Genomic DNA, 26,733 nt, shown 5'->3' with positions numbered 1-26,733 from the left:
GGCTTGGTGGTTTGGGGTTTTTTTTTTGGGGGGGGGGAGGTGGGATATCTGGGGTTGGGTTTTTTGGGGGGGAGGGAGTGTGTGGCGAGCCGATGACGCACGTCAGGAGCCCTGAGTGAGCAGATGTGTATTTTGTCAGCTGAAGGGTTAAGGGCGGCGCTGCCCGGAGCATCCAGCAGGCGGCCGCGCTCCCGCCGCTCCCGCCGCTCCCGGAGCGCCGCCGGCAGCCGCGCACGCCGTGGGAAGCAGCGCAAGGACTGACGTCCAGAACATCCTGCCTATAGGATCCCAGCCGCCAGCCGAGCCCCGCTTTCCCCCCTCGCTTTAAATCCGGCTGGCGATGGCAGGCAGCGAAAGCGGGAGAGACTGGCAATGCAGCGTGGCAGCAACTCCCCAAAGTTCTTGCTTTCTCTAACTCCCGGCTTTCGGACTCGGAGCTGCCGGGCAGAGCCGAAGCTGGGAGTTTAACCAGCCCCGTTTGCGAAAATGCCTGCCACTTGCTGGTCTTTGAATTTGGTAATTGGCCTTCCAGAGCTGAGGAATACTTAACGGCAAGAGAAGTCGAGGAGGAAAAGGCAAGTTTCACAATTCAAACGATGCTAAAACAGGTTCTGCTTTCACCTTATGGAAACAGGACTGTGGAGCAAGCTGCAGGTGCTTTTTGGCTGGGTTATTGACAAGATGTGTCACAAAGTGATATGACTTTTAAACTCTTCTGACTGTTTAAAGCCAGCAAGGAGCAGCAAAATTAAAGCAAGAAATTAATTTGATGAATTTGGGACTTTCAAAGAAGAAAGCTGTTTTCCGAGAAGAGCAAAGTAGGACGATGGCATCTGGAGAGTGCCTTCTGCTAGACCTAGAAACTGATAACTTCATTTTCTATAACATCTCTGTGAACCAGAGTGCAAACTTCTCCCTCCTGGGGGAAGACTGGTTTTACCCAGCGTTCCTCTACGCCATCCCCACTATCTATGGGATCATCATTCTGATAGGCCTTATTGGCAATATCACTTTGATTAAGATCTTCTGTACTGTGAAATCCATGAGAAATGTCCCTAATTTGTTCATTTCCAGTTTGGCTCTGGGAGACCTGCTGCTTTTAGTGACTTGTGTTCCTGTGGATGCCAGCAGGTACCTTGCTGACGAGTGGCTGTTTGGCAGAACTGGATGCAAACTTATCCCCTTCATACAGCTCACCTCTGTAGGGGTGTCAGTCTTTACTCTCACTGCTCTCTCAGCTGACAGGTAAGCTTGGCTGCTGTTGCCTTGAAAAGAAGCCTGCATAATTATGACTCCATAAAATGCACAATTATAAATTTGTATTTTCAGGTAAAATGTTTCTTTTTAATGTGATGAGGGAAGAAGAACCACCTCAGGTGATTTCTGATGAATATTAGCATACAACTTGAGAAGGATGCAGACTGAACACAGGATACCTTTTCTAAACTAAATGTTTGCGCAATTTAGCTCATAGTCTACATTAATTCAAAGAGGGACAAGAGCAGATCAAGCTAAAGCTAAAGACCAGAGAAAGAAAATGCCATTAATGAAGCTCTGCTAAAAGATAGCATGTTCATATTTGCCCAAAAGATAATTGATGCATACTTCATGAAGTGTGAAGGCACTGGAGCAGCAATTTAAAGTGCAATGAGAATCAATTCTTTCTAGTGGCTTGCTTCCTTAAAGTTAATAATATGTGAGACAATATTTCATAAAATATTTTTCAGATATTCAAATGAGCTTGCCTGAAACCAGGAATCGCAGTTGCCACAGCCAGTGTATTTCCCTTGGTTAAACAGTTTGCCCCTTATCCAATCAAAACTGATCTGTGTTGTTGGTTCAGAAACTTCAGTTTCCAATAATGTTTAGTAAAAAATAATGTGCACTAAATATGTTGGTTCATTTTCTGAATGCTTCCAAAAGAGATTAAGGAACACGTTGTTACCATACTGAAGTGAACAGAAGTACTGAGAGAAAAATTATTTCAGTTTTGTTGTAATCAAAAAAGACATGGGGATTGTGAAAATAGGTTTGCTTTGGGTAGTCTCTTGCATGCCACTGTGTCTTGCTAAGCTGCTTTAAAACATCAGACTACTTTTATTCAGATTTCAATGTAGTTCACACACATATTTCAATATACTTTTTGCAGTCTCAACAAAAGCAGGAGCTCCTTGGTGTTTCAGAGACAGAATGGTCAATATGTTTGTCCTCTCCTCTGTGTTGGGATATATAAAAATAGCACTGTCTGTCCCAGTAGCAGATGACAAACAGGCCTATGTGTAGATAAAAGTCTTAAAGCAATATGCTTTAAAGTGCTGTGAAGGTAGGAAAGCTGCACTAGTTAAAGACCACTTGCACTTTTGCTCCTGAGTTTGATGTGGTGCTTGATGTGGTGTCTGGATGCCCTCTGACTGCTCTGAAGAAAATGTTAAGAAAACAATAAGTATCTCTTAAGGAAAATAGATCTTTCTAAAGCTGTAATAAGTTGTTTTAAGGGGTGTAAGGAAAACAAAAATGCATTGTAAAGAAGACTATGTTAAAGGTATTTATTGCTATCTGATCACTTGCTACATAAAGTAAACATTGCAAATACTTTTACCGAGCAGCACATCAATAGCACTTTTTGCCTGAAGTGATAGAACAGAACAGAAAACAGCAGCTGTGCCAAGCTTGGGGTTTTGTGACTTCAAGTTCTGAACTTCAGCCTATCAGGAACCTGTTAACTATCGTGCTGCACTGATGATCAAATGTTTCCATTTCCAAGGGATCATTTTACCCTCTTCTAATGCATCTGTGGTCCCCTGCCGAAGGAGATAATAATGAAACTTGTAACTTTGTTAGACCTATGAATCTAATATGCTGTGCATTGAAACACAAATGTCCCTTATCTGTTAAGTTTACAGAAGTTTCTATTTTGATAAATTATCAGCAGTGCTGGGTTAATTTTGTTAGAAAATAATACAGTCTATATTTTGTCAGCTCACAGCCCATTAGTCTAGCTCCTTAAAACTGTCACCCTGAGCTCCAGACCCCAGTATTAATCATGTCAGAATCATTAGGAAAATAGCCTTAAAATGTAAAGGGAAAGCTTCCAAAATGTGAGTTGAATGTGAACCAGTGTGGTGATGCTAGGCTGAGAGCTGTGGAGGGTCTGGAAGCCCAACACCTGCAGGTGAGATGCTGAGCCTAGCATGTGGGGTGGTTTTATAGACACCCATTTCTGGTGACAGATATGACACTGCATGAAGGGAAACAGAAAAAAGGGGCTTGGTGGCGAGATGATTAGTGTTCAGTGAGGTGAATCCTACCTGAGATGCTCACATGAGGTGTGTGAATTTCCCTGTTCTCACTAATCAAAGCCATAGGCCATTTAAGAGAAAAGCCTCCTAAACCTCCTGCTCTGAAAAACATTACATGGCACTGTCTCCAAGGAAAGGGAGACTTGTCAGTGTACTATAGGCCTTTTGTCTATAATTCATCATCTGCAAAAAGTTATCATAAGACCCTCTTGGTTTCAGCATCCTGCTATTGACAAAAGCAAACATGGAAACAACTGCTGGCATTACTGAACATATCATGGTGATGCCTGAGAGACATCACAGGGAGAAGAATTCTGATGTGTAAAGAAAAGCATTGGAGTGTGATACAAGAGGGTCATTTCCAGAGACATGACCATTGAAACACAAGGTGAAAGGCAGTGGGTAGGTGTGATGGGCAGAGAGAGTATATGAGAGTGTGAGACACTTGGGCTACATTGCAACAATGGCACAAATCGTCCTGACTGTGTTGGATCACCTTCTGAAAACGAGGGGCCCAGTTTTAGTAGGTTTTTGAGCTCACATCATCAGTGCATAAGTATATGCCTTCCTGAGGTATATTTTTGTTATTTCCATTCCCACTTTGCCCTGTGTTAGGAATCTCTCATCTGCCAGTGACTGCAAACACTTGGCTGAGTGCCAGCCTCCAGCACAGAGCACCTAAAGCTACTCAGTGGTTTGACCCACCAGAATGAGGGATTGTCCAGAGGACTGATTGTTCACTTGCACATTTCTCAAGGAGAAACAGAGGGACAAATTGCTGACATCAGCTTTTCCTGCAGTGGGAGCCTCCCAGACTGCAAGTGCTCTGGGCACATATGGACACAGCTGAGCATGCCTGCCTAGGTTTGAGCAGCAAGGGACAACCAGAGCATCCCTGGGTGCTTAGGATGGGTCTGTGTACAATCATGAGACTTCCTTCAGATTTCATTGTTATTTCAGAAAATATGTAAGAAAGGGCAAAAAAAAGTTAACAATATTATAAATATTATAAATGTATTTCCTCTGGGACCACTCCACTGTCTGCACAATGCTTGCATCTGTCTGGCTGCATTTGCAGCAGCAGTGGGAGCTGTCGGGAGACACCTGTTTTCCTGCAAGTGTGTTAAATTTTCAGAGCAGCCAGGAGAGGGTTAAGGCATGTGCTGTGCTTCCAGCTACCTTCCATGAGTGATAAGGCACCAGTGCTGAGTATACAAGAGCAGAGTGAGGAAACAAGCAGCCCATGTGTGTGCATGATGTCTGTGTGTTTTAGAAACGCTGTAAATGAGGTTGGTAGGGGAAGGACAGCTGTCTGCCCTGCTGCTCTGCACTGTTGAGCCAGTGGTTTCTTCAGATACTGCTCAGTTTATCCCACAAAAAAAAAGAGAGTTTGGGTTCTGCCCTCCTCCTCAGTGCAAGGATAAGCAGTGCAGAGGCACCCGTGAGAGCAGTGACACCTGAGCTTCTAGCCCAGGGAGAAAAGCCAAGGCTGTCTCAGCAAGGGACAGGAAATTAAGGAAAATCTTCGCGCAGCAAGAGGAAAAGCAACTATTTAATTGCCCATGTCATGGGAGATGTCTTTATTTAATTGGCTTTCTCCCGTGACTGACAGGGTATGTACATTTGCATTTGAATTAGCCAGGCTGTCAAGCATTGATCATAGTTCCTCCCTGTTAGGCTGGCATGGTAAAAGATCGAAATGCCCTGGTGCTCACGCAGCGAAACCTTCCTGAAGCAATGCTGTTTTTACAAGCACACAGCAGAGTAATGTGAAATGTAATTGGAGTTTACAAGCAGCATCTTTACTTTAAGCACCTTGGATTACATGGATTCTAGCACTGGGAAGCTGCAGCATGCTTGCCAGCCGGGGCTGCCTGCAGCCCGTGGTGGGAGTGACAGCGTGCTGGGATATGTGGAGTGACATTACATGGGAGATTAGGTGGCTTACGGTGGTAAAACCAGCTGCAGACAGCAGGGTTGCACTCGTGGGATGCCTGAAATGAGGATGTTAGCTTTGGAAATGTTGACCTTAGTGCCTTGGGTGCAGGGATGGATGCAGGAATGCTGCAGGGTCTCAGCTCTGCTGGGTCCTTTGGAATGCAACATGAACACAAATGTTGATGTTCCTCTGAACTCATGTGATGGTTTGTTTATCTAAGAAATAAAACTTTGAAAAACATTCCTAAAAAAAGCAGCAGTGCAAGGAAAGAAACAAATCCAGAATTTCTACAAACACTTTTAAACATGCAAAATCTTTGTTTAGTGGACTCATCTCTTCTGTGATTTAGGTGTCTCCAGACCCTACTATTAATATTACCTACAATACTACAGGAGGTGTAATATCTATGTGCCAGTTCATTTATTTTACTTTACAATCACTGGTTTGTATCTCCACTACCGGACTAAGGAAAGCATGCTATGATAATAAAAAGCTGTGAAAAATCAACCCAGATTTCCCTGAGTTCATTTATATAATGACACTTTTAAAAAATACCATCAGTTGTAAAGTGCCAAGTCCGTAGTAATTTAGAACGTATTCTGGGCATTCTAGTCACAGGGAAGAAAACTGGAGGGACTTTGGGGCCCAGCCCAAAGCCTTCCCTCACTCTGAAGCACCATGCAGCCCCATTTCCACTCTTGCCACTGACACAGTGTCTGTGCTGCTGCCATTCATGTGCTGATGCATGCAGGTGATATACACCTACCTTCTTCAGCTGATCCTGGTTGCTGGACACTGTGTCAGTATAATATAAACACTCTTTACACTCTTAGTTTTAGGTCTCATTTCCTCAGCCCCTGAATCCATCTGCACCAAGAGCAACTGATCAAACAGCACAAACTTTCTTAATATCTTGATTAACCAGAGCAGATGGCCAAAACACAATGGATGTACTTCTATAACCAGGAAGATTAGAGCTTCCATTTATAGCAGTGGGACTGGTACGGAAATCTGAGTTTAGAGTCAGTGCTAATGTGCTGGAGACTGTCAATATTTAAGCAATCAAAAGGAAGAAAAGTCAGATTACCTATTGTTTACATTTCAGTAAAACCTAAAACCCCCAATCAGTTGTCATGGTCTCATAGTATGAGGTTGTCTACACACTGTTATTAAGGAGAGCAACTGGCTGCAGAGAATTTGCTGGCTGTGTGTCCCAGCAGTGCGCTGGGATTTCATCATCACTCAAGCAAGGAGATGAGCTTACTGTGGACCCATCAGTTCATGTCTTACTATTTGATATTCAGATGTGGACAAGAGCCTGGCTGAGAAGAGTAGGAGGTAGCTGAGCTGAAAAAGTAGAAGCAGGCATAACCACTCTGTGAAGCATCCTGTAACTCAGAGACGACCCTTGCAATTATCTGTTTTCCTTTATTTTGGAAAGAGACTCCACCACAGTCCCTAGGGAGCCCCCTCACCTTGTTTTTCAGCAGTCTGACACCCAGGTGCCCACCTCACCCTGTACAATCTGGGACACCATGGGCCGTGATCTCCTGCCCACAGCAGGCTCTGCAACCCCCCCACACAGTGTCTGCTGCTCAGGATCTCAGGCAGAGCAAGGGCTTTCAAAATCCCTGTGCCATGGGGCAGAAAACAGGGACAGTCCACAGGCCTCTCACAGTACTGAGGCACCTGAAGGCAACCCAGGCAGCAAGCCAAGTGCTCTGCTGTAGAGAAAAGCAGAAAGCTAGAGATGCCTTGCAGAAACTCCCCTCCTATGCCAGGCTAGTGATCAGTTTAATTGGACTGCAGAAAACTGTGGAGCATCAAAGGGAGAAGCATTGTCAGAGCTCTGCCCATACTGTCCTCACTCGCCCACAGTCAGTCTCTGCAGCTCTCTGGGAAAGCAGGACAGAAAACAGTACCATGACACCTGAGAGAAAAAAATGTTTCTTCACACCTTCAGGCAACCCTGAAGCATGAGATTGAGACATGAAGGTTCAAATTATTTGGGGGAACCAGAGACGTGGATGCAGGACTAGGAGATACCACATTAGCCATCAACTCAGCAGTAGTTCTTGCCCACACCTGTGCACAGAGGCTACTGAGTATCTCACAGGATTTGGATTAAAACAAATCTCTCCAGTGACCTGAGGCTGCTTTCTGAGCAGTCAGACTAAAGGCGCATACATCACTCTGCCACCTCTGGTGTGTCTGGCACTCTGTTACCCTCTCCTCTTAGAACTCAGGTCATGTTTCAAATTGAAATTTGTCTGACCTCTAACCACTGCATAATAACCTAACTCACAGCAAACCTGAAAGGCTGAGAGCATTGGGGTTGCTCAGTCTGGAGAAGAGAATGTTCTGGGGATATCTTATTGCAGTCTTTCAATACTTAAAGGGGTTTATGAGAAAGACAGAGAGGAACTTTTTACCAAGGCCTGTAATGGATAAGGGGCAATGGTTTTAAACTGAAAGACAGTGGGTTTAAGTTAGACAAAATGAAGCAATTTTTTATGGTGAGGGTTGTGAGGCACTGGAGGGAGCTTGCCCAGAGAAGTGGTGGATACCCCACCTCTCAAAGTGTTCAAAGCCAGATTGGATGGGTCCTTAGCAGCCTGACTTAATTGAAGATGTCCTTGCTTATTGCAGGGGGCTTGTTAATCCTTTAAAGGTCCCCTCCTAACCAAGCTATTCTATGGCTCTATGATGAGAGCAGTCAAGGATAGCAATCGATTGTTCAGCCCCTACATGCTGCTGAAGGTTCAAATAGTGGTGATGATCTCTTATGACACCTATGTTTACTGAAACCACAGAAGGCACTTAAGGATCATATGGCTTAGCTTTATATGGAATTACACTAAAACCATGACATCATAAGAATCCCACAGGATATCTCATTTTGTCACATGCAGAAGAGTCACTCTGACAGAGTCACTTCTTTCATCTCTTCTTAACAGAGCATTACTTTTTTTGCATCTCCAGCTTACTTGGCTCCTGTATTTACTATTTTACACATAACTGAGTTAAAATGGTTTGTTTTAGACTATGGCCATTTACCCCAATGATTCTACAACATTCTCAGTCTGGTTAGCCACTCTGTCATCTGCAGACTTTTCCAGCCAAGGTTTTATAGCCTGCTCAAGGCAGGTGATACACACAATAAATATTACTGCAGCTAGAGAAAGTTCCCAGAACCCAGGCTACAAATGGTTCCACACACTGCTTTTTACTACCATGCTTGATGCACTGCTACGGGAGCATGGGGCTCAGGGTCTCCATCTGGAATTCCCCCTTTCCCAGACGAGGAGTCCTAATTTTAACCCTATCCTGTGGGAGTGGGACAGGGATTGCATGGGTAGGAGAGGGAGGACCCCATGTACCCTGGTTCACAAATGTGCATATCTACATGCACGGTCACCCATGCCAATATGCCCACAAAAGCTGCAGCTCCTCTGTACACCAGCATGGCCCACACCCTATTTACATCCCCTGTTATGTTGTGACAAGATAAAACAATGCTGACATCTGCTGTGTGTTAAACAAGACAGACATATTAATTATCACTTGTTAGCAGGATTAACCTATCTCTGACTCCCTTTGCAACTGGCCATGGGCAGCACAAATATTCGCACTTTTCTTGGTCACACCATCCAGCTTTTCTGAACATCACATCTTTGAAGACAATTCTCCACTTCTGAGGAAATTCACCACTTTTTCAAGATTTGTAAAAAAATTAGCTCCACTTGTTCCTCAGCTGGTTCCTTTAGTACTCCTAGGTGTAAATTATTCGGGCCTGCTGGTGTGAAATTAGTTTGTGTTAGCAGATGTTAGCTCACAGCTTCCTTAATACAGCTCACAAGTTTTCTGCTACATCTGTAGTGCTGCACACATAGTATAGAACCACATAGATCTCCTGCTCATTTGGTCCTGAAGATGACTATCAAGTTATTGCTTTTCACTTTGTCTCATCATTGTTCATATCTTCACTATTTATGTGTATGCCTGACTTACTGATTTTTTTATTCCCAATGTATTTAAAAATGCACATTTGTCTGTTGCAGAGGGACCTTTGGTAATTTGTTGGCTCCTTCAGCTTCCCTTATCAGTCATGAACATTTTAAAACTCCAATACTTGCTGTCATTTACTTTTGCTTTTTTTTCCCATCTGTTGCATATTGATTTTTTTAATTACTTCTTTGAGGTTTTAGCATGACTCCTCCTTTTCTCTTATCCAGGGCAGCTTTTTGCTGTGCTTTTTTCATGGCAAGGAGGGAGACACCAGGGAGCAGGCTGGAAGTCAGTGACTAATTTATAGTTAGTGATACCCCTTTAGATTTGTGTTCTCAGTCAGTTGATTTGAAAGCTGCTTTTAACTTTAGGAAATCTGCTTCCCTAAAGTTAACAGAATCATAGAATCAAAGAATGGTTTGGGTTGGAAGAGACCTTAGTGGTCATCTACTTCCAACTCCCCCAGAAGTGGGCAGGAACACCTTCCAGTAGACCAGGTTGCCCAAAGCCTCATCCAACCTGGCCTTGGTTCTAAATATATATAGCTTTTTATTCTATTTCCACAAAATTAATATAAGCACACCACAGCTTATGGAAGTGTTAATTTTTAGGTCAATGATGAGCTCTTCTTTCTCTGTCAAAACAAGGTACAATATTGATTTATTGTACAGGCAGGACTTTTTCTGTTGAGCAACTGCCATTTTTAGGAATTCTAATGAATTTCTATAACTGGCTCTGTGGGATATCCAGCAGTTATGCCACCTGCTTAGATTACTCAGTGATTATGCACCAAAGGTGGTGCTTTCAGCAGAAATAAGGCAGATTCTCAAGGGAAATGGGGAGTCCATGTCTGAGGCTGCAGCTTTATTTGCCCTGGTCACAGTTCAGTCCTCAGGCAGAGCTCCCACTCCCAGGCTGCTGGCATCCCTGGAGGCTTGGGCTGAGGCAGTAGAGCCCTGGATGGAAGCACCCCTGGGGTTTGCTCCTTCTCATGCCTGGTGGCCCCATGCCAGCACCAGTTCTGCCAGCTGCCTCCAGACTCTCAGCACATTGCAACCCTGACACCAGCTTGTGCTCTGGTGCCACATGGCTTGAGCAGGAACATCCCTCTGGCTGCACCCGGGCACTGAGCACACAGAAATGTGTGCAGTGCTTAGCTGGTGCTGGGCAGCTGAGTGGGAGCTTGCCAGTTTTGAAATTAAAGGATGTTTCCAAACCGTGTCCAGGGGGGCAGCAGGCCCAGCATCGCCATCTGGGCAAGGGAGAGGACTGTCCCTTGGCAAGGGAGGGGACTGTCCCTTGGCAAGGGAGGGGATTGTCCCTCTGTGCCCTGCACTGGGGCAGCCTCACCTCGAGTGCTGGGGACAGTTCTGGGCATCACAATATAAGAAAGATATTAAACTATCACAGAGCATCCAAAGGAGGGCAACAAAGATGGTGAAGGGTCTCAAGGGGAAGCCGTATGAGGAGCAGCTGAGGTCACTTGGTCTGTTCAGCCTGGAGGAGACTGAGGAGAGACCCAACTGCAGTTACAACTTCCTCATGAGGGGAAGAGGAGGGACAGGCTCTTCTCTGTGGTGACCAGGGGAAGGACCCAAGGGAATGGCCTGAAGTTGTATCAGGGGAGGTTTAGGTTGGATATCAGAAAAGGTTCTTTACCCAGAGGGTGGCTGGGCACTGGAACAGGCTCCCCACGGAAGTGGTCACAGCACTGAGCCTGAAAAGAGTTCAAGAAGCATTTGGATAATGCTCTCAGGCACAAGGTCTGACTCTCAGGGTATCCTGTGCAGGGCCAGGAGTTGGGTTCAATGATCCTTGTGAGTCCCTTCCAGCTCAGCATATTCTGTGGTTCTGTAAATGGTTGGGTCCCAGCCCTGCCTCAGACAGCAGGTCTCACATCTGTTTGCAAGGATCCATGAAGCTGGCCCACTGAAATCTTTAACCTGGCATGGAGCTGAAGATCACCTTCTGGGAATAACTACCCTGGGTGTAAAGGGGATTCTTCTGATGTCCAAGGAACTCACACTGTTTTCTTCAGTAACCTTTTCATCCATTGTTTTTCATTTGTATAAATAATTTCTGAAATATTTTAAGTTGTTGATGGTTATGATTAGGAATAAAACATTCACTATCAAATGGTTAGTGTTTATGGTCTCCTTCACCAGTATGTAGTACAGTTCAGTGGTCTCTAAAACACTCTGTCTCAATTCTGAATTTAGGCATTCGTATACAGGGATTTTTATTTGTCCATATTCCAGGATAATGTAGCAGTATGCAGGTATACAGATTGAATTTTGAACAAATGCTTTAAAAGTAAGAGCTATGCCACTTCCATCAATGCCTCCTTTTTCTTTCCATTTAAATGTTAAATTAATAAAAAGAGAAATGTTAAATTAATAAAAAGAGAAAGTAGGCAGTACCTGCCAACGTATTTAAGATTTGCCCATTAGAGATGTCTTTGTGCCCATATGCAATTTACTAAAGATTTTAATAACAGATGTTCACTCAAGAATCATGCATAATAATGATAATCTTAACTAAGTATGCAGAAAGCAGATAGACCCAGAATAGGTTGTCGGAGTGTGTTGATGGGTTAGACAGTCTAGCAATTTTGTAGATTTACTGAATTGTCTTCAGAGCTATAAATATTCATAACATCCATGGTGGAAACAATAAAGAAAGTTTGTGGATTGCATTTGTCATAAATTTCTTGGTATATTTAACAAGACTCTTTTCTTGCTCCAGGTGGAGCTTCACACTCAACAGGGCTCCATCTTCTTCATTTATGTAGTTTTTCCATGGCATCAATTTTTCTCTGTTGCCTGAGGCTTTTTTGCATGGTAATTGAGCCAGTCCTTCATATTATGTGGGCAAAACATTAATGTGATGCTCATAGAACTTAATTGCAAAATCTTAGTGAAAGAATTTGTGCTTGGTCTGTTCTCAGGCCAATGTGCCATTAACCTTACAAATGGGAACAGATGACTGGGGATCAGAGGGACTGCATATTGCACTTTTCTCACTACAAGTGACTCAGTTACAAGTGGGAACAGAAGTATGGGGGACATGCTGACTGAGAGGCAGTTCTTCCATCCTTACCACAGGAAGTCATGGCAGTTTCAGGAGCTCGTTTTCTAGAACTGGGAGGAACTCAATGTTTTCACTTCTCAGCAATTTACATGACTGTTTCTGTAAGGCAACAGTTTGTTCCAGCCAATCCCTGCTTTTTTATTTAAGTCTGAGTTTCAAATTAGTTCAACTTCTCAAAATAGAGCACAGTTCAAACAGATTCAAAACTTTGTAAGTGGATTTCTCCCTTCAGAGAGAAAGAAAGTGGCAATATGTACATCTTTCCACCAGCCTCATGCAGTCTAAACAGTGGGATCAGTAATAAAGCAAGAGTGGGCAAAGCTTCTGAAATCGTGTTTGAACAGGTTTTAATACACTTGGATTTTAAACCACGATAAAAATTCAGGAGTGGGGCACAGGATCTTTTTATATAAAAGGTGTAAGGCATAGTAACAGATGATACTACTTGGAGGAAACTTTCCTTGATATTTAAGTACTCCTGCAAATTCATTTTGGAGGGGCACTGTCCCTTTTCTCTGGAGGAAGGATGGGCAGACCTTTTTTTCTCTTACATTTCTTGCAAGTGTGATGTTAAGTTGTAGAAAGATGGACAACCTTGGAAGGACTGAGATACAAAAGGGCAGTACTCTGTGGCAGAGTCTTTTTCAGCCATTTTCTCTCCCTACACTCCTGGGTCATCTACATTAGCTTTCCTTGCTGTCATTAGGGTAGGGAGAAAAGCATTAATACCAGGCAGTCATGGAAGGGGAGAGCAAGCTGAGGCTGCCTATAGCATCAGCATAAAATTACTTCCCTAAAAAAAACCACAAAACACAAAACCAGAGACTTAGCCATATGGAGCTAAATTAATTTAAAATCCCATGGAAACATCTGATTTTACTTCCCATGCTTTAGTTGTTTGCATTTAATTTTTGTGGCTGCTGTAGCAGGCATAAGTAAGTGGATGAAGGTGACAGGAAAAAGCCATGAAGGAAGCACAGAGGCTGCAGTCTTTGTGGATAAGGTCCTTTCTTCCCCAGAGAGCAAAACTGCAGCCCTTCTGTGCTTAGAAATGTATAGGCAGTATGGCTTTGAAGGCAAAGCCTGTTCATGCTTCTGGTGACTTGTATTTTCTTGGCTCAGCTGAGGAGGACAAAGATGGATAAAATATTTTTGTACCAACAGAGACACTACACCTAGGAAACACTGATATCCATTTGGGGCCATATTTTGGTTGGTATCTTTGGACAGTGTATCTGTAAGTGTCTTTTTCAAGCTGCAGCTACTTCTGTGTTTATATTTGAAGCTGCAGCTTTGGGGCTAAGTGCAGGGTATTAACCAATGTTTGCATACTCCTAGCTTTAGAGTACATTAGATGATGCTATCCTTAGTTACATTATTATTAACACAGGGACAATGACACAGTTTTCCTGTTTCCCTGGCATAATAACCTCAGTGGGAAAAGTATTTGCCACAGAAAGACCTTGGGTGTGCCACATTGTAGTGGTTTATGGTCATTTCAGTAGTTTCAGTTGTGAGAAACAACTACCCAATGACCATGATAGAGATCCTAAGGGATGTGTAAAAGATGTTTTCAAGGATTCAGTGGAGATGCACGTGCTCTGTGGTCTCCTTCCAATCCACAGTGAATTTTTGAGATTAGGTTAAAAAGTGATCAGCTGTTCTGGGTTGAAGAAACACAATCACCTTTCTCACAGCTTTTTCTTGAAGGCTTGAATACTGCCCTGGAGAACAGGCACAGCACCAGAGTCACTGTGGCTGGTGTGGGGACGATTTCCTTAGCAGGGGAATCCTCACAGTGCCTCATGAATTGCAGTTACATTAAGCACACTTAGGATAGCCCCATGAGTAATTTCTTTTGAGGGCTTCTTTGAGTGAGACTGTGAGACAAGGAGCTGACTGGCCTCCATCCTGGCTGGGAGGTGATTGGCAGCTGCAGTGAACCTGGCTGCTTCACCAGTGGGAACAGAGAAATTCAAAGACTGAGCAGTAGTAAAGGGCAGCATCTCTTTCATATTTCAAACCAGATCAGCAGCAACTCAGTCATTTTTATCTATTGTTTGGCATGGGCTGTTGGGCATGAGTTCTTGACTGTGTCTTTTTTTATTCATCTGAATCTTCACAAAGCATATTTTGAAGTTTTGGACTTTGTTGCAGTACATGAATTGTACCTCTGTTTTTTAAACTTTTTCAAAAAATTCTTTAAAAGCCAGTAAGGAAAGGAGTTTAGCTGAAAATAATATATGTATTTCAAACAATAATTCAGTAATTAGAGACTGAATGTGAGAGCAGCAGAGGTGATCAGTGCAGGGCCATGTCTAGATCTACTGCAGACAGTTGAGCATAAAATGTGACACACATTCTAAGAGGCCATGTTACGACCTGGGTTAAAAATTATGCATGAAAGCTCAGTTCCATGAGATCCATGGCTCCTCTAAGGTGTATAGGTATATTCATCAATGTCTCCTTCAAAGTGGGTTGAAATATTTACATGCTGGATGTTAAATATGGGAAAGTTGCGTGCCTCGGGCTAACTCACTGAAAAACAAATGGCAGAGGACAACGCTGTGAAAACTTGAAATATTATTTGACATACAAACTGGAAATACTCATGCTGAAAAGCAGAATGAGCTGCTACTCAAATCCAGTCTACCTGGAGGAAGTTCTGAAGAAATGTCAAATAAGTTATAAACCCCAGGCTTGACCCTGCCAGGAAAGTGGTATGGAAAAGTAAAGGAGTTGAAGGCATTTCTGAGCCCCACTCAGGAGCCAACCAGGAGATGCAGCTTTTTCACACCCTGAACACCAGCAACAGGAAAATCTAGTGGTGTCCCACCCAGCCCAAGCACCAGCCTGGGGAGCCAGTTCCTCATGTGTAGCCTCCCCTGTGCCCTCACCAGGAGCAGCCCCTGCAGCTGCTGTCCAGAGCCTGAGCTGGCATGGCAGAGTGGAATGCTGGAACACAAACTGGAGAGACCCACTGACACATCAGCGAGGCAGCTGGAAATGGGGATTCCTACCAGATCAGTACTAATCACTCACACATCAATACTTGGAGATAACAGAGATTAATAGAAATTTCTGCTTAAATTTAACTACCATCAAGGAAGTCATGCAGAAAGTCAGCAAAATAACTTTATTTGATTGTCAGGCTATTAAGAAAATACCTACCTGTGGTTCTGCACCTGAGAACTTTTATTTTCAAAATCTGTTTTCTAGCTTTGTTTCCTCTGTTTTATCTTTCTGTTCTTTCACTCCCATCCTATGGGTCTACACTGAACCCTTTGCAAGCAAAACCTCTCTCATATCTTCTCTTACATCTGCTGTAGGAGGCTTTAAAAATACACTAAATGCCTAGTAGTCAGTGCCAGCATTCCTAGACATTTCTAATTATGTTCTGTCCAAATTAAATTGTTTGTATATGCTATCTCTGATTAAAATGTACCAATAACTTGAAATGGAGTAATTTTCTGGCTCCCCCAGCTCATTAATGCTAATAAAAATTGAGCAGTTTCTCTATATTCTTTAACTTATCCATGTTCCTGGAACATAATACTAGAAAATATTCTCTCAGCTGTCTACATTTTGTAAGACAATCCCTGAAATAATCATGCTAACATGTCATGTTGATAAGCATACATTTGAATCAACCAAATTTGCTAATACCCTGATATATTGCTAATTTCATTTTGCATTTATCTTCTTTAAGATTTACTGAAGACTTTCAGTGAGCTAATGTTTCTGTCAATAACCTATATCTGGTCAATGAGACTATAAATGGAGCTATTTTAACACCACTCTTTAGTAATCTGCCTAGCACTTCTGTTTTATGACTGCAATATCCAGAGCATCATATTTGTTTAAGAGCTGTGACGTTCTTCGCCTCAGTTTATGATCTGGTGCTGGAAGATTGTGCTTTGTGGTATGACACCACTTAATCCACAGATCTCAGAGTGAAAGTTAAAGAGGTGCTAAGCAAGCCTTAAAAATCCTGTGTGTGGCCACTGCAGCTGGAAAAATGGAGAGCTTTGGAGAATGTGTTTAAACAGCAAACTACTGAGCACGGTATTGGTAGTACATGAAAGGAAAAGTCCTCTACACAAGACACACCTGTATAAAGAAATACCTGCAAATGATAAAATGTCTAGGTGCAGTCTTCATAAAAATAACTATGTAACTATGTATGTAGTTATGTATACATAAATGTACATGCATATAAATATGTGTGTGTGTTTAAAATCCACAATCATACACAAAGATACGTAGACACATATATACCTACATGGAGGGAAAGCTGGGTGTGCTGAGCAGGATATTGCATATAATCAGAAGTTGAATGCATGCTTACCCTGCAAATAAAGCAATTACACATTTAAAACACTTCAGGACTGATGGACTCCTCTTTCAGATGTTGAGCTTTAGGATAATGCAGGCTGTAGCAGGTGGGGACTCATGGAGTGTCCATAGAGCCTGGTTTGTGCTGCTGCATGGAGGGGCCCTGCTGTGCCTCCCGCACTCAGGCAGGGTGTTTGTGCTCACTGCCTCTGCTCCCAGTGCCCACTTCAGCTGTCTGAAGGAGCCAGGATGCTGGAAAGAGCTTAGAGATGGACTGAGGAGCTGATGGGATGTACCCTGCCATGCCAGAGAGGGCTGGGAGTGCCCAGGACCCAGGCACACATCGGTCCCCAGGGAGCAGTGACCAACAGGGAGCCAAGCACACCATGGGCAGAGTGAGGCACATCCTGGAAGAAATATCCAACAGTTTGTAACTGTTATAATAATGACCCTCCATGCTGATTTGTGAAACCTGTAGATAATCCTTCCTAATTACCTTTTTTTTTCTTCTACTATGTTCTTTAAATGCATATGTGAGTTCTGGCTTGCTTGGAGCATCAAATCCTGCCAAAGCAGGGCTCCAGCATATACTAAGCTCTGATGTTTTCCATTCCTCTCATTACACACACCAATTTCAAATAAGCTTAATTCTTTGATATTCTTGGATTCTAAAGTACAATTTTCTGAAAGGCTGAAGTCATGAAAGACAACATTTCAAGTCAAAAAGTGTCTCTATATATCTAGAATAGCAAGCAATAATGGTGATTTTCTGCAAGAGACTCAGTTAGCACTTCTGGCTACTTTACCTCAATGCATTGAGGTACTCTTGCTAGCTAAACCACCAAACAGCAATTAAGCAGGCAGCATGCTCTATGTAGCTTGAGAAAAAATAAGATTTGCAGGAGACCGCTATACTCACCTTGAAAAGTGTGTCAAAATCTCAGCCCAGTTTCCTTCAACACTGTTCTGGGATAAAAGCTGCTGTACACTTTGGAAGAGAAGTTTATGATTGCACTTCCTGTCTTAATGCTGTTTGGACACATATTAATGTCATTAATATTAATTAGCATGTTAATGTCAGGAGCCCTGTGTTTTGTTGGGTCAATTACAAATTAAATGAACTCATAATCAATACACATGAAACTGAATGAACTGATGACAGGTGGCTCTGGTTTAAATTGAGAAATCTATTGAAAATATTGAAATTAAAAACACCAGAAAAATCCAGTCTTGAGTAAAGAATGGTTTTGTTTGTGTTTTTATTTCTGATTGGAAGGGAAAAGCAGTAATACTATGTTTGAATGTTGAGCTCAATAAACTATATCCTTTTTTTGTTTGTTTTTTTAGGTATAAAGCTATAGTAAGGCCAATGGATATCCAAGCATCGCATGCACTGATGAAGATTTGTGTGAGAGCTGCTATAATCTGGATTGTATCCATGTTGCTTGCCATCCCTGAAGCAGTATTTTCAGATCTGCATCCTTTCCATGACAAAGGGACTAATAAAACCTTTATCAGCTGCGCTCCTTACCCTCATTCAGATGGGCTGCATCCCAAAATTCACTCAATGGCATCATTTCTCATATTTTATATTATTCCCCTATCTGTAATTTCAGTATATTATTATTTTATTGCTAAGAATTTGATCCGGAGTGCTTACAACATCCCTGTGGAAGGAAATGTGCATGTGAGGAAACAGGTAGAGATTTGACTTTCTTCAAAAATCCATTTTCTATGAATCTGGGAGGAAAGAGGGAATACAAGGAAATTTATACCGTGACAGACCATGTCTGTCATACTGATTTTAATAGATTAGGTGGGGTAAAAGAATTAAAATGGATGAAAGAAGCCCTAATACAGGGCTAAACAGTTAAAGCATCTCCTCCTGTTTGTAAGTTCAGAGACTTTGGCAGAGTGGTTACCATGGCAAGCATAGCAGGAGACCCTTGCCTGGAAAGGTATTGACTAGGATGCAGAGAAAGGGGCAGAGCAGATTGAAGCAAAGGGGTGATATGGGAGAAAATCAAAACTTCACTAAGTTGCTTTGTCAGAGGGAGGGCCTTGGATGAAGCCTTGCCTGTTTCTAAACAGCCTATTTACCTTGAGGTATTTATCTTATTTGCCTTACCTCTTCTTTTTAACTGAGGTGTGCTTCAACCTCAGCAAAACTGACACAAGCCATTTGTAGCTGAGCAATTGTCCACTCAATTGCACCCAGCTGACACCTCCACCTTAGACTGACCCAACAAAATCATCTTACACAGCCTTCAGGTGCTGTGCTGAAGCAGTAAGGCTGGAAAGACTTGGGTTTTGCCCATCAAATGATGTGCAATCCCTGAAATCTTTATCCTTTTTCCCTTCTGAATGTGCGTAAATCTTTTCCCCCACAGGCCATTTCTCTGCTGATTCAATGGCTGTTTTGATTAGTGGCAATAAAGTGAGCAGTACAAGCAGCCCTTTCCCCTTTGGTTTTGGGGAGAGAGCTCTAAAGAAAGCAAAAGGCCAGGCTGGTCTAGCACCCTCCGTCCATCATTCCCGTCCTGCAGTGCATTCAAGTGCTATACGTCTCCATCTGAGATAACTGGTATCGATTTCTTTATTGCATTGCTTCCTTTCTTTATAGTGCAGATGTGGCCTCAATAGCCCTATATCAAATTAAGAATACATTTTAAAAGAATATATGGTTTAGCCAAGGAGAGCCCTTTCTCAAAGGATTTAATTTTCAGCCTGCTCGCTGGAGATGTTATCATCTGGTGCATGTCAGTCCTTCCTGAGTTCAATGGCTGATTTTTAGTCTGTGCCATTAAAGGGGCATGAAATAAAGTCCAAATGGGCTTGCAGTGTCTCTCCTGCCTGCTTCTTGCTTGCAGCTGTCCTGAGAATAGATCAGCCTGTGTAAAATGCTGTTTCTGATTTAGCTGTGGAGCTTGGAAGCAGAGTGAGGATGGTGCAGTGTCCTGGGAGCCTGGCCAGGCGCTGTGGCCGCACTGGGGCAGGAGCAAGGGCAGCAGGGCTGAGGTTAGGAGCAGTTGCAGGCCATTCACATCCTACTTAAGTACAGGAAGTGAGATGCAGCTAATCCCCCAGGAGTCTCAGGGAGCATTAGTGGGATTACCACAGAGGAGAACATTAGGGAGCCCTAAAAGATCAGCAGCACTACATTTTCCAATCCTGCAAACTCTGGCTACATTACCTCTCCCAAGGAGTGATGCATTTTAGCAGGTTTTTCTGGGCAGCTCTGTCCTCTCATTTTGGGTAACCTCCTTCATAGCTTTTGCATTCATAAGGAAGAGAGATGTGTTTTTCAGTGGCTTTGTTATCTTAATGTACAGCACTTGTAGGCAAAAGACAAGGTATGGTTTACCTCAGCTCCCCTCAGTTGAGCAATACCTTTGGGTTGACTCCAAGCCTGTAGAAGCAAAAAGTAAAACAAAAGTGTGGCTGGTCTGCATGAAGGTTACACTGCGTGCTAGCTGGCTTTGTGAAAGCACCTTTCCCTGACAAAGCTCAGATTCTGCCTAGAGGTGGTCATCCATCTATTCACCACCTGTAGCTCTCTCCTGGTGGCTCCAGTGCTTTCAGCTGAAGGGTCCACCTTGCTGCTGCCTTGGTGTTCCTCCAAGTACAGAATATCCTCTTTTTGTTTCTCCATCTGCTTCAGACTCTGAGTGCTGAACTTGGTCTTAAAGGGCTGTGAGCTGTTGACAGCACTTTTGTGTACATACACCACACGGCCCCATGGCAGAATGTCCTGCTTGTGAGCTCTGTGAAATATCCCAGACTCCTACAAGACTATTAATTATAATAATAAGAATAATAATAAGGTAATCTATTAAAATTACATATGATTCTATATATTATGTGTGGATAACTAATGCAGATTGTCCCCACTTTTCTTGCCAAAGCTGGGATTTTGCAAAGTGACAAGCCACTGGAAATTTTATTTCTAAACAGAAAGGAAAAGAAAGACTACTTCTTATGTAATAAATTCTCAGAATTATTTGTTTATAAGGGAAGGGGATTGAGGAGAGACAAGGAGAATTCTTGACTGTGTTCACCTGCAGTCCAGATTTACCTGCTCTGGATGTGCCTCGTGCCATATGTTAGCTGGAAAGCTGCAGCACTGGCAAAAATAGCCAGCCCCTGGTCTGAGCTAGGAACAGCAGCTAATCTGTGTTTCTTTCTTCATCCAGATTGAGTCCCGTAAGCGCCTGGCCAGGACCGTGCTGGTCTTCGTGTGCCTCTTCGCCTTCTGCTGGCTGCCCACCCACATCATCTACTTGTACCGCTCCTACCACTACTCCGAGGTGGACACCTCAGTGCTGCATTTCATTGCCAGCATCTGTGCTCGGATCCTGGCCTTCACTAACTCTTGTGTCAACCCCTTTGCTCTCTACTTGCTGAGCAAGAGCTTTCGGAAGCAGTTCAACAACCAGCTGCTGTGCTGCAGGGCTCGCCTCCTCATCCGCTCCCACAGCATGGCCAGGAGCACCACACGAATGACCTCCCTCAAGAGCACCAACCACTCCCTGGCCACCTTCAGCCTGATCAATGGCAACCACATCTGCCACGAAGGCTGTGTCTAAAGGGCACAGTCAGAGACATGAATTGATGGGCATGGCTGCTGGACTTTGCTCCATGGGCATGGTGAGCAGCGCACACACACATGCACACGCGCGTGCAGGGAGGTGTGGTGTGCTCAGAGAGCTCAGAGGAGCTTGAAGCAATCAACATTTCATCTTGGGCTGAGGATGAAGCATCCAGCATTTCTCCCTGGACTGAGGCATTGCCAGAGCATCAGATCATTGAGCACCAGCCCACAGGATCTCCCTGGGAAGGGCTGCTGTGCTTTCAATGAGAGCAAAATGAGCACCTTAAGATCAAATCTTTTTTGGCTCTGTAGAATCTTCATCATTTCCTGCTCAATCCCAAACTTATGCAGACTTGCAGCAGTGATAAAGACCATGACAGGTGCACACAATTTGTCAGAACAGTTACATCCATCACTTCATGGTGTAATGTATTTTCAGGTAGAAATAAATCCATTCAAATAAGGTAAATACTTTTACAAAGGAGTTCAACATAGGTCATTTACAGACTTTTCAAGTATTTATTAATGTCCTGAGTACAGTGTTAATTCATGGTCTAAAAGATATTAAGAGTTTACTGGGGCATGTCTGTGGCCCCATCTGAAATGAGCAGTATCTTGCACCACGTCAATGTGAAAGCAGTAACGTGAATAAATGTGAGTTGGAATATGTTTACAGCTTTCAACTGTGTGAGCTTTTGCCATGTTGTGGAAGAGACAGCAGGGCAATTTCCAAGCATACTGTTTTGTTCTTCCTGTCTTGGTGTGAGATAGTGAAAGTTCCATCACCTAAGTGATACCACAAAATTTGGGTCGGGTTTAACTAAGGGCAGGCAATAGCAGAAACTGATGTACAGCTATTTTTCTTGTAGTAGTGCTTTGTAAAACACTAGTTTTTCAGCAAAAGCTATCAGCAATGCAAGGTGTGATGTCCAGCCTACATTTTTTCCTACTGTCTTCACAGAAATCTGTGGAGACAGAGTGCCAAAACTGGCTGACAGATTGGAGAAATAGGTCTACAGTAAAGTTTGCCCCAGAACAATTCCTGTTCCAGATACCATCTATTCTGGAACAGGAGCACAGTGTCCTGCAGATAATAAACTCCTGAAGCACCTGGGCTATAAGACATTCAATGAAGCTGCACACCTGATAAATAAAACTGCTGCCAAATGAGGCCATAAACCTATCACTGTAGCAGAATATTGGGTTTTAGTGGTCCTTATCCTCTTTGATGATGATCCTTTTCATTACCACACCAAAAGATACATTAAAGCTGGTAAAACTTTACCTGGATTTGCTCTGTGTTTGTAGAAAAAGTCATGTGTGCAGTGTAAAAGCTCTCAGCCCTGCAGCTGCTTTGGGATACTGGTGGGATCTGCTGTCTCCAAGGACTCAAACAGGCTCTGCTGCCAAAGGCAGAGCTCTGAAAACTTCGCCTCATTTTCCCTTTTGTGCTCTGGATGAGGTTGGACATGCAGGTACATGAGCTGAGGATGGGGCCACACCACTGTGCTGCCAAGGGTAACACTGCCCTGCTCCCCCCAGCCCTGGGCACTGCCACCTGTGTGTCACCCCCTGCTGCAGTCATCACTGCCCCCACATCCCAGTCAGGCTGAAAACTAATGGGATAGGGTTATTTAACCCATGAGTCAATGCCCTTGCTTGGCTGACTGTGTCACTATGATGTTAATTTCAATTTACTAAGCTATCTGAGGTCCTCCCTTACTAAAATTGTCAGTGCTTTCCCTAATCTTTACTAAAAAGCCACATACAATACCAGAAGCTCAGTCTGCAACCATTTCAAAGAGTTTGGTTGAATTCCAAGCTGTTTATGACATTTCAAAATGAGGAAAATTTATCTGGCCTAAGGTAATTTTATTAAGTATTTTCTTTAGCCTTGTAAGAATTTAATCAAAGGGAAGCAGGAATTACATACTTCAACAGCAAACACACCAGGAATTACATACTTCAACAGCTACACAATGTGTCCTCCTGTTTGGTAACAAACGAGAGATTACTGTTGTTCTACAAGAGACTTCAAAAGTTTCTGAATTTTTGTTTCTGAGGGAAGGGACTAAAATCATAAATCATGAATCATAAAAATGAGAAAATCATAAATATGGTGAAAAGAGTACGGTTATAACTCCCTTAGGGCTATGCTGAATCAAATACCCTGCCTCCCTGAGAAAGGCATTCACAGGAGAGCTATGAAGATTTAGCACTGTAGATTTAAATAAGTGCTGTTGATTATATACTTCAAACCAGAGCTAGTGACTTCTCCAAGAACAGAAAAAGGTTATGGCTCTGGTCTGAAAAGTGCTTTCCAGAAATGCAGCTGCAGGTTGTCCACATGTGTCACAGCCTCACTCCTACTCAAGTTGCTCACTACTGTTTAGTGATGGACTTGGCACTGCTGGTTGAACTCAATCACCTTAGAGGTCTTGTCAACCTTAATGATTCTGTGATTCTATGATTTCTTTTTACTTTGTTTTTGCATCTGATAGGCTTAAATTTAGGGGGAGCTCCATGCAAAATGCAATCTTTTCATCAGAATCTAAGATACATACAAGTTATTTTAATATTTAGAAAATTAGATCAAAAGTCTTCTCAAATGAGATGTCAATTTTCATTAACAGTCTTCATTTTATTCAGATCCCTGGCTCCCTGTTCAATATCTTTAAGACAATTCAATGGGTCTGTGAAAAAAAATACATTAAAAAAAGTTCCTTGCAAAAAGTATTTTGAAATGCATTCCCAAACTTGCACTCATTTTTTAATACCACTGAAAGAGCAAACCTGAGGTTGGAATTATTTCTATTTCATCCTCATATTAAAATGACGAAAAATATCAATGCAGCAGGTGAGATCAGGGAAGGAAGGAAGATTCAAAAATGTTTTCTGAAGTATGCCAGCATGTAACTGAAATATTTGTAGCTGCAATTTCTTATGTGTGTTTCTCACTCCTTGTCTCATTACCTTGGTTTCAAAAACACCATGTACTTTACACTGTTGCAGCAGCCTGATCCCTTATCTAGGGCTCTCCCAGTGTTTGCTGGCACAGCTGCAGTGCTGATTCTTTGAACCTGGAGCGTTGTCTGCAGCGTTTTGTTTGTTTGATAAATTTTCCAAGTGCCAAAGATAAAAGCTGTGCCCAAGCATATCCCAAGAAAACCTGTGCCCAAGATAAAATCCTGGCAGGCAACTCCAGCACTGTGCCCTCAGGTACTGCCCAGTCCTGGGAGGCTTTGCAGTCCCTGGCTGTGACCCTGGGGTGGCTCCCCACCCTGCTTCCAGCTCTCTCCATCAGCACTGGAAGCATTGCAGCAGTGACTCAGGCCATGGTTTTTAAGGAATGCTATGTTTCAATGTCCCTGGAATGCCTGGCTCCTGGGAGACTGAGGAATTTTAAAGTGAAAAGGTGAAATTCCCTTTGAAGCAGGCAGCCCTTTGGGTTCACTCTGGCCTGTCCTGTGTGACACATGGCAGTTGTGCCATTTCAGCTGTCTGCAGGGTGGCAGTGTGGGTCAGGCTGTGTGAGTGGCACAGCAGGGCACTGTTGCTGTTCCCACAGTGCAGCTCTGCTTTCCTCCAGGTCACAAGTGCTGCCAGGCAGAGAGGCACTAAAAAAAATACATGGCTGCCTTTTGCTGAAGTGGTGTGAAATGCAAAACTAATATTAAACAGAGATGTTTAATGATCCAGTACCTGAAGGGGGACTGCAGTGAAGCTGGAGAGGCACTCTTCATCAGGAACTGTAGTGACAGGACAGGGAGCAATGGGTTCAGACTGAAAGAGGGGAAATTTAAGTTTAGACTTACAGAAGAAATTATTTACTGTGAGGGTGGTTAGGCACTGGAAGAGGATGTCCAGAGAAGTTGTGAATGCCCCATTCCTGGAAGAGTTCAAGGCCAGGCTGGAGGGGGCTCTGAGCAACCAGATCCAGTGGAAGGTGTCCGGTCCCATGAGAGGGGTTGAAACTAGATGCTCTTCATGGCTCCTTCCAAACCATTTTTTGATTCTATATTGAGTTATGTTCATGCTTACATTGAGTTATGTCCCTGCTTGCTGAGGAGAAATTAAATAGGATAAAACATTGCTCTTCATTAGGTATTAATTTTTTTCTGAAATTCCTGAATTCCCTTCCTGAACCTGGTGGGAGATGAAGATGCCAAGTAAATCACAGCTTTCAGTTGTTCTTGCTTTAGCTTAGGATTATTCTGAGCAATTTGGCTCTAAAACTATTTATTGTAGGTTTGAAAAATCACCACAAAGGACCAAAAACTATAGAAACTTGCTAATACTGTCACCAAAAAACCAATTCATATTCCTCACCTCTGTCTACAAGAGGAACTTTTCTTGCAGTATTTTCAAATGTTGCCTTTTAGAATATGTTTAAATATGAAAAATCAAAGGTGTATAATTCTGCTGCATTGCAACAATAGGTGGAAACAAGAAAAAATATCAGATGGTGAAAAAATATCAAGATGGCAAGAAAAAATTTAGATGGTGAAAAGAAAGAGTTTTAGTTTTAAACACAAACATTTATTTATGAAAATATTTGTTGAACTCAAATAGTTATTTTTTTAAATCCCCCAAAAATACATAAGCTAATGAGTTTTCCTTTGTTTTAAATAACAAACAAAAATTCAAAGCATCTCTATTCACCTAACAAGGAAGCAGGAAGCCTGTTACTGATATGTGTAAACCTGATTCTCCCAATTAGCTTGATTTATGTGGGATGAATGTAAAAGTTAAACCCCAGAAAGATTATACTTTTACGCATGGTTTGGCAGAAATAATATACCTTCTTCCTCATTTTTCTGACAAAATAATTTTTTTTACAGCAGAAAACTATTTGTGTGTATTCAGTTGGGGAAAAATCCCTATCTTTCAGCCTTCTTTAAAGGCAAGAAGCTTAGTGCTGCTTATCTGAGCAGTGAGCAATCCCCTGAATGCTAACTGCTCATTGTTAGTGCTGGGCCATGATAACAGAGTAGCTTATCCTCTCCATCCTAGGAAACCACAGCAGGTGATGGGCATCTGTCATTCACCATAAATCATTAGAGATTACTGGCATTGCCCTTCCCAAGACTAAGATGGCAGCAGTTTGAAGATGCAAGGAAATATTTAGATGGCATTGTTCAAACCTGAGAGTTTTCTGCCCCTTACTGAAATATTTGTGCTACCCTCACTTCATTGTTGTTTTTTTTTTTTTTTTTTTAATTTTTATAACACCATCTTTATATGTGATACTGTCTTTTAACCCTGAAAATCATGGAGGGGAGATAGCTGATTTTAGCTGACTTGGGTCTTCTGTAAATTGCTATTTATTTAGGACCAGAAAAGTTGTTGTTAGGCTGTAACATGTATTTTAGCTTGGGTAGCTGGAGACACCCCCTTCCAGATGAGTCCAGCCAGCCTGCAGGGGGCTCAGCAGACGGGCTGGACAAGCTGCTGCTGTTCCGGCAGCCCTC

The 26,733-nt window shown here is 42.8% G+C and overlaps 1 protein-coding gene across 1 annotated transcript; it reads left to right on the top strand.

Moving 5' to 3' along the window:
* Positions 1-214: 214 nt before the first annotated feature.
* On the top strand, positions 215-26,491 carry GRPR (gastrin releasing peptide receptor). The gene is made up of 3 exons (XM_054655168.2): positions 215-1,245; positions 18,019-18,370; positions 20,865-26,491. Exons 1-3 carry the CDS (start codon positions 770-772, stop codon positions 21,255-21,257), a joined length of 1,221 nt encoding a protein of 406 aa, XP_054511143.2. The 5' UTR covers positions 215-769; the 3' UTR covers positions 21,258-26,491.
* Positions 26,492-26,733: the final 242 nt, after the last annotated feature.

Source organism: Agelaius phoeniceus, chromosome 2 (genome assembly GCF_051311805.1).
Source record: "Agelaius phoeniceus isolate bAgePho1 chromosome 2, bAgePho1.hap1, whole genome shotgun sequence".
NCBI classification, from domain to species: domain Eukaryota; kingdom Metazoa; phylum Chordata; class Aves; order Passeriformes; family Icteridae; genus Agelaius; species Agelaius phoeniceus.
The sequence above is the reverse complement of the archived record's forward strand: the minus strand, read 5'-3'. Positions and strand labels throughout refer to the sequence as shown.